The following is a 14,345-nucleotide window of genomic DNA, read 5'->3' on the forward strand; positions in this document are numbered from 1 at the left end:
CTACCCCATCAAGAAAGTATACTCCGCTATTCAAGCTCTTTCATCACAGAAGTCTACTCTAAGAAAGCTCAGGTGTCAGATTGTGTTGGCGCTCACCCAGGTGGATGTCGTCACTGACTCTCCCTACTTGACCATGCTTGGGCCTGTGATTGGCTGCTAAGGCTTGGGCACTGTCACTTGAGAACAATGGAGAGGAATGCTGTGGTGAAAAGTCAACAGGATTCCAGTGCCGCCTATGCCTATAAATGATCTACTGTTTCCATAGACCTTTGTAGTGAGGGTCTATGCTAACTGGTAAGAGGCTGTGGAATTGGGTGTCAGTGGTGGTCTCCATAACACATTATCAGAAGATTGAACTTGTGTTCCCCCCTTGAATGTGGTTTTTTTTTTTTTTTTTTGAGGAATTGATTAGCGCTGCACCTGCTCAATTATTGATATTCTGATCTTTTGCAACATTCAAAGATTTTGTGTCGGTTGCTTTTCTTATAGCTTTTTTAAGCGCAGCATTTTTATATATATTTGTTAATTTACTAAAGGCAAATCGGTTGTTCACTTTTCAAGGGAATTTTACCATAGCTCAGTGAATGTGGTGAACATTTGCCTTGCAAAAAATACCCAACCGCATGCAAGGAAAATATTTTAAAAAACAGCATTTTTTCTTACACATTATTGGATGATGGAAGTCTACAGAACTTCACCCCATTTACTAAGCTGAAGGGAAAATTCCCTTGAATAGTGAACAGCCTATTTGCTTTAGACATGCATTGTAACGAGGGCCAGTAAACCACAGCCTTTGGGGTTTGAGTTAGACAGGTCATAGAGGGTGCAAATTTCTTTCCTGCAACCCGTGATGATGGGGGAATCCCTCCTGCCAAGCAATTGTCTGCTCCTTGTGGTGGGGGGGGGGGGGGGGTTAATGGAAGCTGTCCCTGCTGGGAGGAGACAGTGATTACTGCTAGCTGTAGCTATAGCAGCCACTAGCAATAAATGCAAGTGAATCTGGCAGTCTGGTTGTTCTCAAGTTGATCAATTGATCATCTTGGTACATTCAGCCTGCCCACACACGGTTCGAATCTCATCCGGTTCCTGCTAATTCGAATCGTCTATGGCTGGCCTTACTTAGGGCAAATAGGCTGTTTACCTTGCAAGTGAATTTTCCTGTAGTTTAGTAAAGGAGCTGAATATCTTCTGACTTCCATCATCCAATCATATGCCAGCAAAATTGCAGTTTTTTTTTTCTTTGCATGTGATTGCAAAGTGAATTTTCATAACATTCACTAAGCTAAGGGAAAATTTTCTTACAACATGAACAGACTATTTGCCTTCCATAAATTAACTTCATTGTGTAGTAAAGCAAAGCAGGAAGAAGAGCATTGGCCCATCCTTTACAACCATGACAGTGCCATCGTGTATTACACCTCTGTAGAAGTATAGAATAGTATAGTAAAGTGAAGCACCTTCTGGCTGCTTCAGGGTTCTTCATTGTGGACACAAGTATATTTCATAGTTTTTCTGTAACGTAAATAGAAGTATTGAGATTTGATTTTCAAACAGCTTTCTATAAATATATTGCAAGGTTGCAGATCTTTTAGAGTCATATTGTGTTCTTTAGATACCCCGTATAACACAAATAGGAGGCCTATATATAGGACATACTTCAACTTCAATCTAATCCCCATCTAATTCATAAATTATTCATAATTAGCCGGTTGAAGTATGATGCTCTGGGCATGCTTGGTACATCATTGATCTCATTATCCTTTAGTTATCATTGGACCTTCTGTGGCTTGTTACCTTCACAATATGGCTGCTCACCATCACTAATATATAATATAGAAAATTGTTACTAGCAATTATAATTCACATACTCTAAAATGTGCAAATATATACTCAAAGGAAAATAGGGGCTGTTGTAGAGTGTACACTCTAGCTGCCACATTTTAGGTGTTATCGGAATTTAATTATTGGAGGCTGATGTTGCTACAGGCAACAGCTCCACTTTCCCCTTAATCTCTTTTCTTTTCTCTTTTTTCTCTTTTTTTTCACATTGGCACATTTGCTGAATTGCTTAAACGAATATGAAGGTTACATTGATCTAAATTTAATTTTGAAGAAGTGCTTTATAATGATAAATGCATGACTTTGTTTCCAAACTTGGGCTTTAAAAGGCTTTCTGGAACTAACCCAACACATTGCTGGCACGTCATACACCTGCATTCCTACACGCATGTTTTACTTTCACTCTTTGTATACTAAGCACTCATTGCAAACATTGTTCAAATACAGTGAATCGCATGCTGCCAAGTGCTTTATTTTATGTGGAGTCTTTTCTATTGCTCAGAAAATAATGCTGAATTCTAGACCTCGGTTCAGCCTTTCATGATCGTATTGCTCTGACTGTATGAGTTGCCCTTCATGTCTCCTGCTTTGTGTTTTTTCTCTCATTTCTTTCTTCTCTGTAACATAACAGGGCGATCAGGGCGAGGTGGGACACAAGGTAGGTTTCCTTCTGATCTTGTTATTTTCTATGAAGTTGTATATGCCTGTATCCATCTTTTGGGAAACAAGAAAACTCTTAGAAATGTAACTACACCAGTTAAGGGTTATTTACCGATGTGAACCTTAGAGATAACATTGGCAAATAACCCTTATTGTCTGCATCCTGTAAACCGAAGGCCGAGTGGGAAAGAAAGAATCTGTTATGACAGCTGGGATTTAATATAGGTCTTTGAAAAGAAAAAAGAAAAAGGATCAGTTTTCATCGTGGGCTTTAACTTGTAGTTGTTAGCTTAAACACAACAGTGCTCAGACTTACCTGCAATAATATCTTCATGCTTCTGTTCATCTGTTTCCAATTCAACTCACTTTATGCTTTGTTAACAGTGCTGCTTCTAATTTGGCATTAAAATACATTACAATTAAGGCGGCTGATAGGGGGGGGGGGGACCACCAGTCCTGCTGTAGGGGGCCCGGGCACACAGGGGGGGCCCCAACAGCATGGGGAATCAGTGCAGTCAGGCAGAGGGACAATTACAGAAGGAAGCCCTGTGTGGCTCTCTGCAGCAGCTGAAAGCCAGTTTCTCCCCCTCTTGCCAGCTTTCACCTGCTGCAGGGAGAGACACAGACACAGGGCATCATTCCTGTAATTGTTTCTCCGACACCGATCACCCTCCTTTTGATCCCCCCTCCCGCAGCGCTGCAGGCTTCCCCGTCCAGTAAAAAAAATAACAAACTGTAAAAATAAAATAATAATTAAACATTTTATTAAATAATTAAAAAAAAATTCAAAATAAAATAATTTTTAAAATGTTTACAAAAAAGGATATATATATATTTTTTTTTTTTTTTTTTAAATGCAAAAAAGACTATTAAGGGCTAATTCACACAAGTTCTCTGTTATGTTTGTGTCTGCTAATAATGATTTTAATGTATTTTTAGTAAAAATATTGTCTAAATATATTCGGGGGGGCCTGCCAGGTAGGTTGTATGGGGCCCCGTGATTTCTAACAGTAGCTCTGATTACAATACATATTACCTTAAAGCATAACTCCACTTTTGTTGAGAAAAAACATTCCCCTTTGGATGATCTCTGTACATTGCAAGGATTTTAACAAACTTTGTTGCAGTTTCCTACCTTTTGTTATTCTGAAGAAATCCCTGTGCTGAGCGGGTCTAATGGGAGTGGTTTCATAATTATCAATCAGCTGTGGCAGCTGCAGGGCTGTAATGAGGAAAGCTGCTGGACCTGCATCCCTTAAGACGTGTTCCTATTGGGAGTATCTCACCAAAAATGAAATTTTTGTTGCAGGGGATGCCAGAAATCTGACTTGTATCTTAGCGCAGACTTTTGGAAAAATTGGTGAGCCAATCACACAAGCAGGAAATGATGTTTCTAGGGTGTGGTCAGTACACATTCTACTGTGCACTTTCCCTGCCTAACTAACTAACTCCTATCTCACCCTAGTGGATGAGATAAAAGTTAGGGAGAGTGTATTCAGCTTAAGCAGGCTTAACGGTGGCATAGATGGTAGAATACAAGGCTTGCAATGATATAGCTATGGGGTTCAAATCCCCCAGCCAGCAGGTGATTTATTGAGGTCAAAGTCCATGATAATGCAGGAACTTGAAGTTCCCACAATGAAGCCGTTTTATTTGTCATTCGATGACAGCCAATGCGAACAGCCAATGTTCGAGTTGAACTTACGTTCGACTTGAACTCGAAGCTCATCCCTAGAACTGATATTTTGTTCTTGCTCACACTTGCCAGAGTAATTTCCAGAGAAGGTACATTTGTGTTAACAGAACTGGTTTATGTTATTGTAATATTTTAATACAAATAGTGCTTGGAGAAGTTCTTCTTTATATGTTTCTCAACTGTATTTTGTGAGGCTTCGTTCACGTGGGCATACTTAAAGGGTGACTCCACTTTTATGGGGGAAAAAAATAGCAAATAAAGAAAAAACAATTGCGACACAAATCATAGTGTAATTGAATGTTAATAAAAATGACCTTTCCTTTTCGATCTGCAGCTGCTGTAATTTTCTGAAAATGCAATGCAATATGGCTACCTGGAGCTGTTCTGTACACAGAATGTGTACTGACCACAGCCCAGAAACATCCTTTCCTGCTTGTGTGATTGGCTCACCAATTTTCCCAGAAGTCTACACTAAGATACAAGTCAGATTTCTGGCATCCCCTGCAACAAAATGTCATTTTTTGTGAGATACTCCCAATAGGAACATATCTAAAGGGATGCAGGCCCAGCAGATTTCCTCATTAGTGCTCTTCAACTGCACAGCTGATTTATAATTATGAAACCAATCCCATTAGACCCACTCAACACAGAGGAACAAACAGTGAATTCTTCTAAATAACAAAAGGTAGGAATCTACAACAAAGGTTGTTATAATCTTTGCAATGTACAGAGATCACCCAGAGAAGAATGTTTTTTTCTCAACAAAAGTGGAGTTACGCTTTAAAGTGATTCTAAAGTCTTGTTTTTTTTATTTTTTAGTTAAAAATAAAAATGTTATACTTACCTGCTCTGTGCAGTGGTTTTGCACAGAGCAACCCAGATCCTCCTCTTCTTGGGTCCCACTTCTGTGCTACTGACCCCTCCCTCCTATTGAGTGCCCCCACCGATTTCTATGGGGGTCCCCCAAGCCGAGTCAAAGCTCCATGTGTCCATTCAGACATGGAACCGTGAACCAATCCCGCCCCCTTTCTCTTCTCATTGACTGACTGACTATGATTGACAACAGCGGGAGCCAATTGCGCCGTGCTTCTGTCTGAGCCAATGAGGAGGGGAGAACCGGGCAGAGGAGACACTCCTGCAACATCGCTGGATCTAGAGGGACCTCAGGTAAGTATTTGGGGGGGCTGAGGGGGGCTGCCGCACACAGAAGGCTTTTTATCCTAATACATTGAATGCATTGAGATGAAAAATCTTTCTGCCTTTACAATCACTTTAAGGGTATGCTCATGCATGGGCCATGTTTGTCCACACAGAGGGCACAGGTGTTGTGTGCATCCCGGCTCACACAGTCCCATGTGTGTCAATTGGAATGCAGAAGTTGCAGTTGCACCCAATTTGACAGCTGTATGTGGGTGCGAGTCCCTGAATGCAGACAGTGTGTGTTCGGTGACATGTCTAGCTGTCAAATTGGTAGGAGAGGCTGTCACATGAATCAGACTGCCTGCACCTGTGCATCCCCATGTGGGCAATCACAGCTCTTGCAAGGGTGTACTCTTACGTTTGCCCATGTGAAAGAGTCCTAATTAAGCCATGTAATGTGCAACATAGTATGGGAGTTGATTTACTAAAGTCAGATAGATTTGCAATAGAATTTGCCCCAGAACTATGTGACTGAGGGGACTACCATCCAATCATGTTCTAGCAAAAATGGAATTTTTTTTTCTTTTACTATGCCCTTCCACTCCCCCCAAATCCACACCTGAGTCCTGTATCGATCTAGTGCTGTGCCCATCTCTTGGTCTTTTCTCCTCTCTCCCTGCTCTCACAAGCTTTGCTGAGAGCAGTGGGAACTATTGGTTCCTGCTGCTGTCTGTCAAATCCTGTGCGCAGAGGAGAGCGGGGGGGGGACTGAGCCACGCTGTGTGTCCATGGACGCACACAGCCTGACTTGGGATTGAGTCTGCACGTCTGCCCCCATAGCAATAAGTGGCTATGGGGGTAGACACAAAGGATGAGGAGGAGGCAAGATCGCCAGAGAAGGGAACCCCAGAAGAGGACTTTTGAGGCTGCTCTGTGCAATACTATTGCACAGAGCAGTTGCGTATAACAAAAAAAGTGCCTTTACAAACACTTTAAAGTACCTGTGGTAATATTCAAATCAATTCCAGTGTTGCTGCAGAGCCCCCCTGGATCCCAGTCCCAGGCTATACACAGAACATTGGTTTCTGATCAAGTTCAAACTAGACCCCCTTTCCCAACATTTACATTGACTACAGCTTTAAAATTGTGCAACTTCATCTGAAATTGCATGATTTCAAAGCCGCATGTCTGTGCAACTTTGGGTGTAATGCAACTTGTAAGATATCTATGTGGCTTTATGCACAGATGTCGATTTAGGTCACACCAAAATCGCCAAAAGTAGTGCAGGAGCTACCTTTTCAAATTGATGCGGCAGCACAAAGTCGGCGCTGCACTGTTTTGAACAGTGCGATTGCTGGCAATAGGGTGCAACTTGTAATGCGATTTGACCTGTCACATCGCATGACAAGTCGCTCCAATGTGAATGAGGACTTAACTTTTAAAAGCAGGAACCTCCACTTCCCAATACCATGGCCATTGTTGGGCATTGTTGTTGTTACTTTAGAAATATTTTAGGCCAGGTCAGGCTCATTTCAACATACCTATGGCCCTAGCTTGGGTTCGCACTACTGCGAACACAGACATCGCATGTGATTCGCACCGCATTGCTGTGCAGATCACATGCGATGTCTGTGCTATGTGAATTCAGCCATACAGTTGCAATCCATACAGTTGTATGGCTGAACTTGCTTTGAAATTGCATAAAAAAGGTGCAGGAACCTTTCTTTCCCCGCACTGGAATCGGATCGCATGGGTGTTCACACCCAATGCGATCTGATTCCTGTCCGAATTTACAGTTCGCACTGCGATCTGCAAACCGATCTGGGGGTGTCATTAACTTTGTATTAACACGTTTCCAGAGGTCAGTGTGATTTGCCTGCGGGGGAGATGCAATGCGTGAACCCTCACTAGAATTGCGCTGGTTCCCGCATCGCAGAAGTGTAAACCCAGGCTTACAATAAATAATATAAACCTTTAGCCTGGGTTGACACAAATGTGATGCCGGAATTAGCGCAATACCAGTGCAGGTTTCTGCATCGCATGTCTCACGCAGGCAGTTCATACTGCCCTCTGCAAACCGCTGCAGGTGTCAATAAAAAGTTAATGACCCCACCTAGATCGGTTCGCAGATCGCAGTGAGAACTGTGAATTGAGACAGGAATTGGAACATCCATGCAATCCGATTCCAGTGCGGGGAAAAAAAGGTTCCTGCACGTTTTGTATGCAAGTCCAATGCGAGTAACTGTATGGCTGAACTCGCATTGCACAGACATCGCATGTGATCTGCACATCAGTGTGGTGAGAATCACATGCAATGTCTGTGTGAACCCAGCCTGAATGTTTATTCTAGACCAATTATGATGAAGAAAGGGGTCTTAAGTGCCAGTTCACACATATGCGATGCGGGAACCCTGCGAATCCACTGCGGGTTCTCACATCGCACTTGACCCACACTTCCATATGCGAATCGCTGGGGGTGTCAATACAAAGCTAACGACACCCCCAGTGCAGTGCGAACTGTCAATTCGGACATGAATCGGATTGCATAGATGTAAACACCCAAGCGATCCGATTCTGGTACGGACCAAAAAAAGGGTCCTGTGTGACTTTGGTGTGAATGCGATGCAAATTCAGCCATACAATCTGTATGGCTGAATTCCCAACACACAGACATCGCATGTGATTTGCAGAGCAGTGCGGTGCGAATCACATGCGATGTCTGACATTGCATATGTGTGAACCGGCACTAAGATACTCAATAAAATGGCTTTTCTTTACTGTATGTAGGTAACCAAAACGCTAACTGTAAACTGATAAATACATGCACAGGGACATGAGTAATAGCCTCACAAGTATAAATGATATGCTATTATCTGTCATTTAAACTTGTACATTCTATTAACACCACATTAGATAGTATGTAAAAGGTGTGATAAATCGCACTGCTTGTTCTAGCATGGAAATTATATCTTTAAACATTCCAATACAGCTTAATCAAAGTCATAATGAGAGTAGGTATGTTTTTTTTTTACCTTTACACTCCATATATAACTATTGCAGTTTTTGAAGTTTACTTTGTATTTTATTATTAATTACCATGAGGTTTTCCTATACACCTTGAACAGAAGATGACATCATTATTTAAAAATCATGAAGATTAGACACCACTGCAGTATCTGGAATTTGATGAGGAAGGCTTTATCCGAGATTTAGAAGTTGAAGATTATAATAGCTATCTCTGTAAGAAGATGCCGACTTCAAAAATACTTTAATCTAGTTAGTTCACTTTGACAGCATCCAGCCTAGTGAATTAGACAATACGATGATACACAAATGTAGTTCTTCTCCTTGGCCTCAATCCAAACATCACAAAAAATGACAAGTTAATGCTTTACATGTCACAGTCCTAGAAGGTAAAAATTGAATTGTCAGTAAATCAATTAAGCTTCTTCAGATGAGCAATGAGCTGCACTGTGCAGACTCCCCTTACTGCACTGCACTTCTTCAGTAGCTCAGTGGGCTTTCGTGAACCAATGACAGGTCCAGTTCATCACTAAAGATAAATGGACCTGTTCAGACACAACGCAAGTGAGAGCAGCTATGGACAAAGGATTTTACAGGGAAATACTCCTGTGCATTCATTAACCACCAATGTACATGTCTTCTTACCCATGCTGTGCATGAATGAGGGCAATTGAACCTATGGTCCAGTGGCGGCCCGTCCATACAGGGGCCCCCCTAATCCATGCACCCAGCCCCAAATCTACATGCAGATAAGAAAAAACAAGGGCGTCAGGTCAAAAGTGGAAATTTGTAAAACAGCATTTATTCATGAACACTTACATAAAAACAGGCCAACGTCAGCATGCAGACAATCAAAAGAAAATCCCCAAGCGTGATGGACTGGAGGGTGACGTGGGAGCCAGTGAGCCAGCAACGGATGTGCCGCTGTGTACCAGGGGCAGAGGTGAGATGATGCAGGGCAGGGTCCGAACGCACCTACCCCGAGGCATCAGCGGCACAACGCCGGAAGTCAGAAATTACATCACTGAGCACTGCCGGTTCCTCCACGGAACCTGGCAGAGGACAAAAACAAGCAGTGGAGAGGGCGGGCCGCAACACCGTTTCAGAGGATCCACCTCCTTCATCAGGTTTTTGGATTTTAGATACATTTATTGACTCCGTTTTTATTGCTTTTATTATGTGTGGTATTTTTTTCCTTTTGCTGCAGTGAGCGCTGACCCATCGATTTAGGTCGGTGTCGTTTTTATGTTTACCTAATCTACATGCAGAGCGCCGGACAAATGGATTCCAACGGGTCTTTTTTTTTTTTCCAGAAGCACATGATTAGAGCCGGAGGCTCTAATTTGCTTCAAAAAGGGTGGGCTCGGGGCGCATAGCACTGCACCCAAAGCCCACCCAGTTGTGTGACATTAGCAAATTAATATTCAATAATGTCTCCCTGTTTCTCCTCACTGCCAATCAGGAATCAGGACCTGAGTCCCGATTGGCCAGGAATCCTAGGGCCCGATTGGCCGTGAGTCCTAACTCCTGATTGGCCAGGAGGAGAATCCACTGCCAGGACTCCGGAGGAGACGCAGGGGTGAAAACGCCACTTGCATGGGGTAAGTGCAGGGGCTGGCAGGGGGCTGGACATGCGATCGATAGATCAATCGATGGGGGGGTTATGTGGTTGGCTGTAGGCCACCCCCCCAAGTAAATTAAACACCAGCTGCCACTGCTATGGTCTATGCAAAAATATCAGTTTAGATTATCAAAAAGTACAGAGTGATGAACTATGAAGCTGTAGAGCTTGAGGACTGCTAGACTTCTGGCTGCTCTGTACAAAATGTAAGCGGTATTGCACAACCTTAGGCTGCATTGTACTGTCTCTTGTCTGAACTTGTACAACTCCTGACTGTACTGCAAGGCTCCTGGCTGCACTAGGCACACTTAAGATATATGGCACACTCCTGGCTATTTTGCACAGCTCCTGGATGCACTGCAATGAGTTGTAAGGTAAAACACCCCATAGTCACTTCTCCACTGTGTAGCAGGATTAAGTACTCATTCAGTCCCAAAATAGTGGAGCTTTCACACACCTGCTCTCTTCGCTCTATCCAGACTCTGATCCAGGCTCTCTCTTACCCACACCAGGCAAGCCTAGCTGGGACCTCAATGTCTGCAAAAGAAATCCTCTCTCCCTCTCTCAGAAATGTCTCTCTCTCTCTCTCTCTCTCTCTCTCTCTGCCCCCAGCACAGGGGTCTCCTCCAGAAGGTTGGACCCTGGACTCTGCACCTTTTCTGCCAGGCCTAAGTACATTTATTGGCTCTCCCTCCACCTACTGGGCAATGCCTGCCCAGAAATTGGCCAGAGACCCAAAAATATTTAGGCTGGCTGTCCTGCTCTCCCTCCCACTATACTTCTAGAAGTATCCAGAAGAAAGGGGGAAGCTGCAGAACAGCAGTCTATAAGACCCTGAGCAGTCCAAAGCAATCAAACACTGCTCCACTGATTACAGAGGAGCTAACTAAATTTTCCTAGCAGCCTACTCTAAACTAGGTGAAGGTGCTCCATATGTTTATTAGAAACAAAGAAAGCATATCTAAGTTTATTGTTAACCACAGCAAAAGTGAAAATGATGTCTATAGCAATTTATTATATTCTCTGTATGTGGCAAACCTGTGTTGACATAAAGAACAATGGTTGTGCTTGGCTTATGCTCCCAATATGGCTACTGCTCCCTTTGAAAGTGCTCAACTAGAGAGCTTGCCAAATCCTAAGCCTATAAACACTCTCCATCCTTGGGCAGAATGGGTAGTATTTCTGAAGGGATGATTTTTTTGGTAGCTGGGATAAAAAGGGTCAGGGAATTGGGAGGCAAGGAGGTAATTCATAATTTCTCTAGTGTTGTTTGCACTGCATACATTTCAGTTCTGTAACATTCATATCATTAACCTAATTGTTTTTCCTATTGCTTCTCGGGAGATCAGGGAGGAATTGTTACCCCTGCTAAAACAAATTGGCTCATGCATTAATGTTTTTTTTTGGATTAGCTGTGGGTATTAGGATTGTGCATATAGGATTGTATGATTTTGTTTTTTTTTTAGAATTTCTTATTTTTAGGATTGTATTTCCCTTTTATTGGTTGAACTAGATGGACTTGTGTCTTTTTTTCAACCAGACTAACTATGTAACTATGTAACCTTTGAGATTCATTGGCCATACCAAGATGAATGCACCCAAACCCGTTATTGCAATTGTAAAATGTATTAGAAGTTACAAATAAAAATGGGTTACAGCTACAGCTGCAATATAAGGCATGGTCTCATAAGGGAATATTAGCTACCTGAATAACTGCTCGAGTTGCCTTTGAATTAGTCAGCGAATAAGCTGCCATCCAAGCCAGTACAAGTTAGGTATGTTGGGCAAGTGTCCATGGTAGAGGAAAGCCTTCCAGCATCGACTTCCTTTGTAGCTCTGAGATTACATGCGACCAAATGCAGAGAGCTGCAATGGAAGTCTAAATGAAGAATGCAAAACTGTGAAATGTATTTTGCTCATTTGTTAAAGGAAACTGATTGATAAGGATTATTTGAATTGGTGGCATTGTATTTTATGTAGTAGTATTCTAAATATGGAGTTCATATAATTTTCACAGTGCAGCTGTCATCTTTTTCAGCACATACAATACTTTACAGTTCATCCATCACAAAAATCATATTTATCATATATATGTAAAAAGGTGTATTACAATAAAATAGGGGGCTTTATGACAATGCTCTCATCCCCACCCATCTTCCTTCAACATGGCTATGGCGCTCTTCGTGTGGTACAGAAGGAAAAGTTCACATTGATGCCTTTTAATGCTTTAACTGGAACACAGTCGATTTACATATTTACATCCTCTCAGCAGTTATTTGAAATGATGAAGGCACATTGCTTAGTTGCACACAGAAAACGGCAGAGATGAGAACTGAATTGAGGAGCAACTCATTATACCTTAGGCTGGTTTGCCAGGATTCTACGTCCCATACCCCAAAGATTACATCTCAGCATGCCATGGTCCATGCGGACTCCAGCCAGACTACATACTATATACAAAGCCCACATACTCAACATGCTTTATACTGGCAGGAACAGGGTTGGCACTTCCTGTCTATCTAAAGAGAGGAAAAGAGGTACAGAGAGGAAAAAGGTGCAGCGCTATAATGGGTATATAAAGAACTGGGACTTCAACAGGTAAAAGAATCCTGAAACAATCTCAGCCTTGTGTGAAAATGGAATGGGAATGGAATAAAATTGAAAATATAATACTCACTCCATCATATGTCAACAAGTGAACAAATATGTGCATAAAATAGGAATTATAAATATGTCTTATTAAGAAAAAAATTAGTGTAGGACTGAAGATAAGCTTATTTTATAATGTGCCAAGCAATAAAGGTGAATACATCTGTCCAAATTAGGACAAATTAATAAAAAAATGTGCAAAATATTTGGATAGATAGATAGATAGATAGATAGATAGATAGATAGATAGATAGATAGATAGATAGATAGATAGATAGATAGATAGATAGATAGATAGATAGATAGATAGATAGATAGATAGATAGATAGATAGATAGATAGATAGATAGATAGATAGATAGATAGATAGATATAAAGGGTTGTCCAAAGTTGTGATTAAACTCTGCAGGAAGAGTGCTCAATAGATTTCCACAGTCTTCACATTTGGAGATCACCCAATCGTGTATAAACCACCGATGATAGAGGGGGGCTTACCAGATGTAGTAGGCTGAAATAGGCATATGTCTAATAGGCCAAAAAAAGCATAAACAGCCAGCGATGACCACCTCAACTTCTCCAATTAACGTGTAGACAGCCAGTGGTAGCTGCCTCCACTCCTCCAGTATGGGTATGTTCAGATGGAGTCAAGATGAACGGACATTCGATAAGACCAACAACAGAATCATCTCTGGACCATCTCCATAGTAACTCAAAGAAAAGAGGAACTCAACATAGTGTAAAAACTTCCCAATAAAATATTTAATAAATATCATATTGGCCACTGGTTTATATATTCAATAAATATCCAATTACCACTGGCTATCTACACATTAATTGGAGAAGTTGAAGCGTCCATCGCTGCCTGTTTATGCTTTTGTTGGCCCATAAGGCGTATGCCTACTTGAGCCTACTACATCTGGTAAGCCCCCCTCTATCATTGGTGGTGGTTTATACACAATTCTCCATATATGAAATGTGAGGACTGTGGAAATCTATTGAGCACTCTTCCTGCAGAGTTTTGAGTTCTGACACTGGACTGATGGTAGTGCTCACCTTTTCTTCTCCGGACAAGTTTTTTTCCAGATGCCCCAAACAATCAGAAAGGGGATTTATCAGAGAAAATGACTTTACCCCAGTCCTCAGCAGTCCAATCCCTGTACCTTTTGCAGAATATCAGTCTGTCCCTAATGTTTTTCTTGGATAGAAGTGGCTTCTTTGCTGCCCTTCTTGACACCAGGTCATCCTCCAAAAGTCTCTGCCTCACTGTGCATGCAGATGCACTCACACCCGCCTGTTGCCATTTCTGAGCAAGCTCTGCACTGGTGGTGCCCCAATCCCACAGCTGAATCAACTGTTCTGGTCCTTTCTCTTGCTGGACTTTCTTGGGCGCCCTGAAGCCTTCTTCAATAATGCAGTGGAAATGATTTGTATGGGGTTAAGTTCATTTTATTGGCAAAGAGGGACTTTGCAATTAATTGCAATTCATATGACCACTCTTCATAAAAACTGAGGCAGCAGGCTTTGTGAAAATTAATATTTGTGTCATTCTCAAATCTTTTAGCCACAGCTGTACACTGCATATTTTTGCTACAGGGTTCTGAACCCAAATGATGGTGACATCTAGTGGCCAATTTGGGGAACTACATCGGCCACCTCTGTGCCCTACCCTACATGCTCACTCCTCCACTGTAGGAGCCATGGTTGTCATCCAGACTG

The 14,345-nt window shown here is 42.0% G+C and overlaps 1 protein-coding gene across 2 annotated transcripts in view; it reads left to right on the plus strand.

Moving 5' to 3' along the window:
* COL13A1 (collagen type XIII alpha 1 chain) overlaps positions 1-14,345 on the plus strand; it is a 215,102-nt gene that overhangs the window by 118,050 nt on the left and 82,707 nt on the right. For both annotated transcript variants that reach the window (XM_082269398.1, XM_082269399.1), the window contains one exon: positions 2,471-2,497. In XM_082269398.1, the coding sequence (XP_082125524.1) occupies positions 2,471-2,497 (27 nt within the window). The remainder of the gene's footprint in view (positions 1-2,470; positions 2,498-14,345) is intronic.

Source organism: Pelophylax lessonae, assembly GCF_965119305.1.
Source record: "Pelophylax lessonae genome assembly, chromosome: 9".
Lineage (NCBI taxonomy): Eukaryota > Metazoa > Chordata > Amphibia > Anura > Ranidae > Pelophylax > Pelophylax lessonae.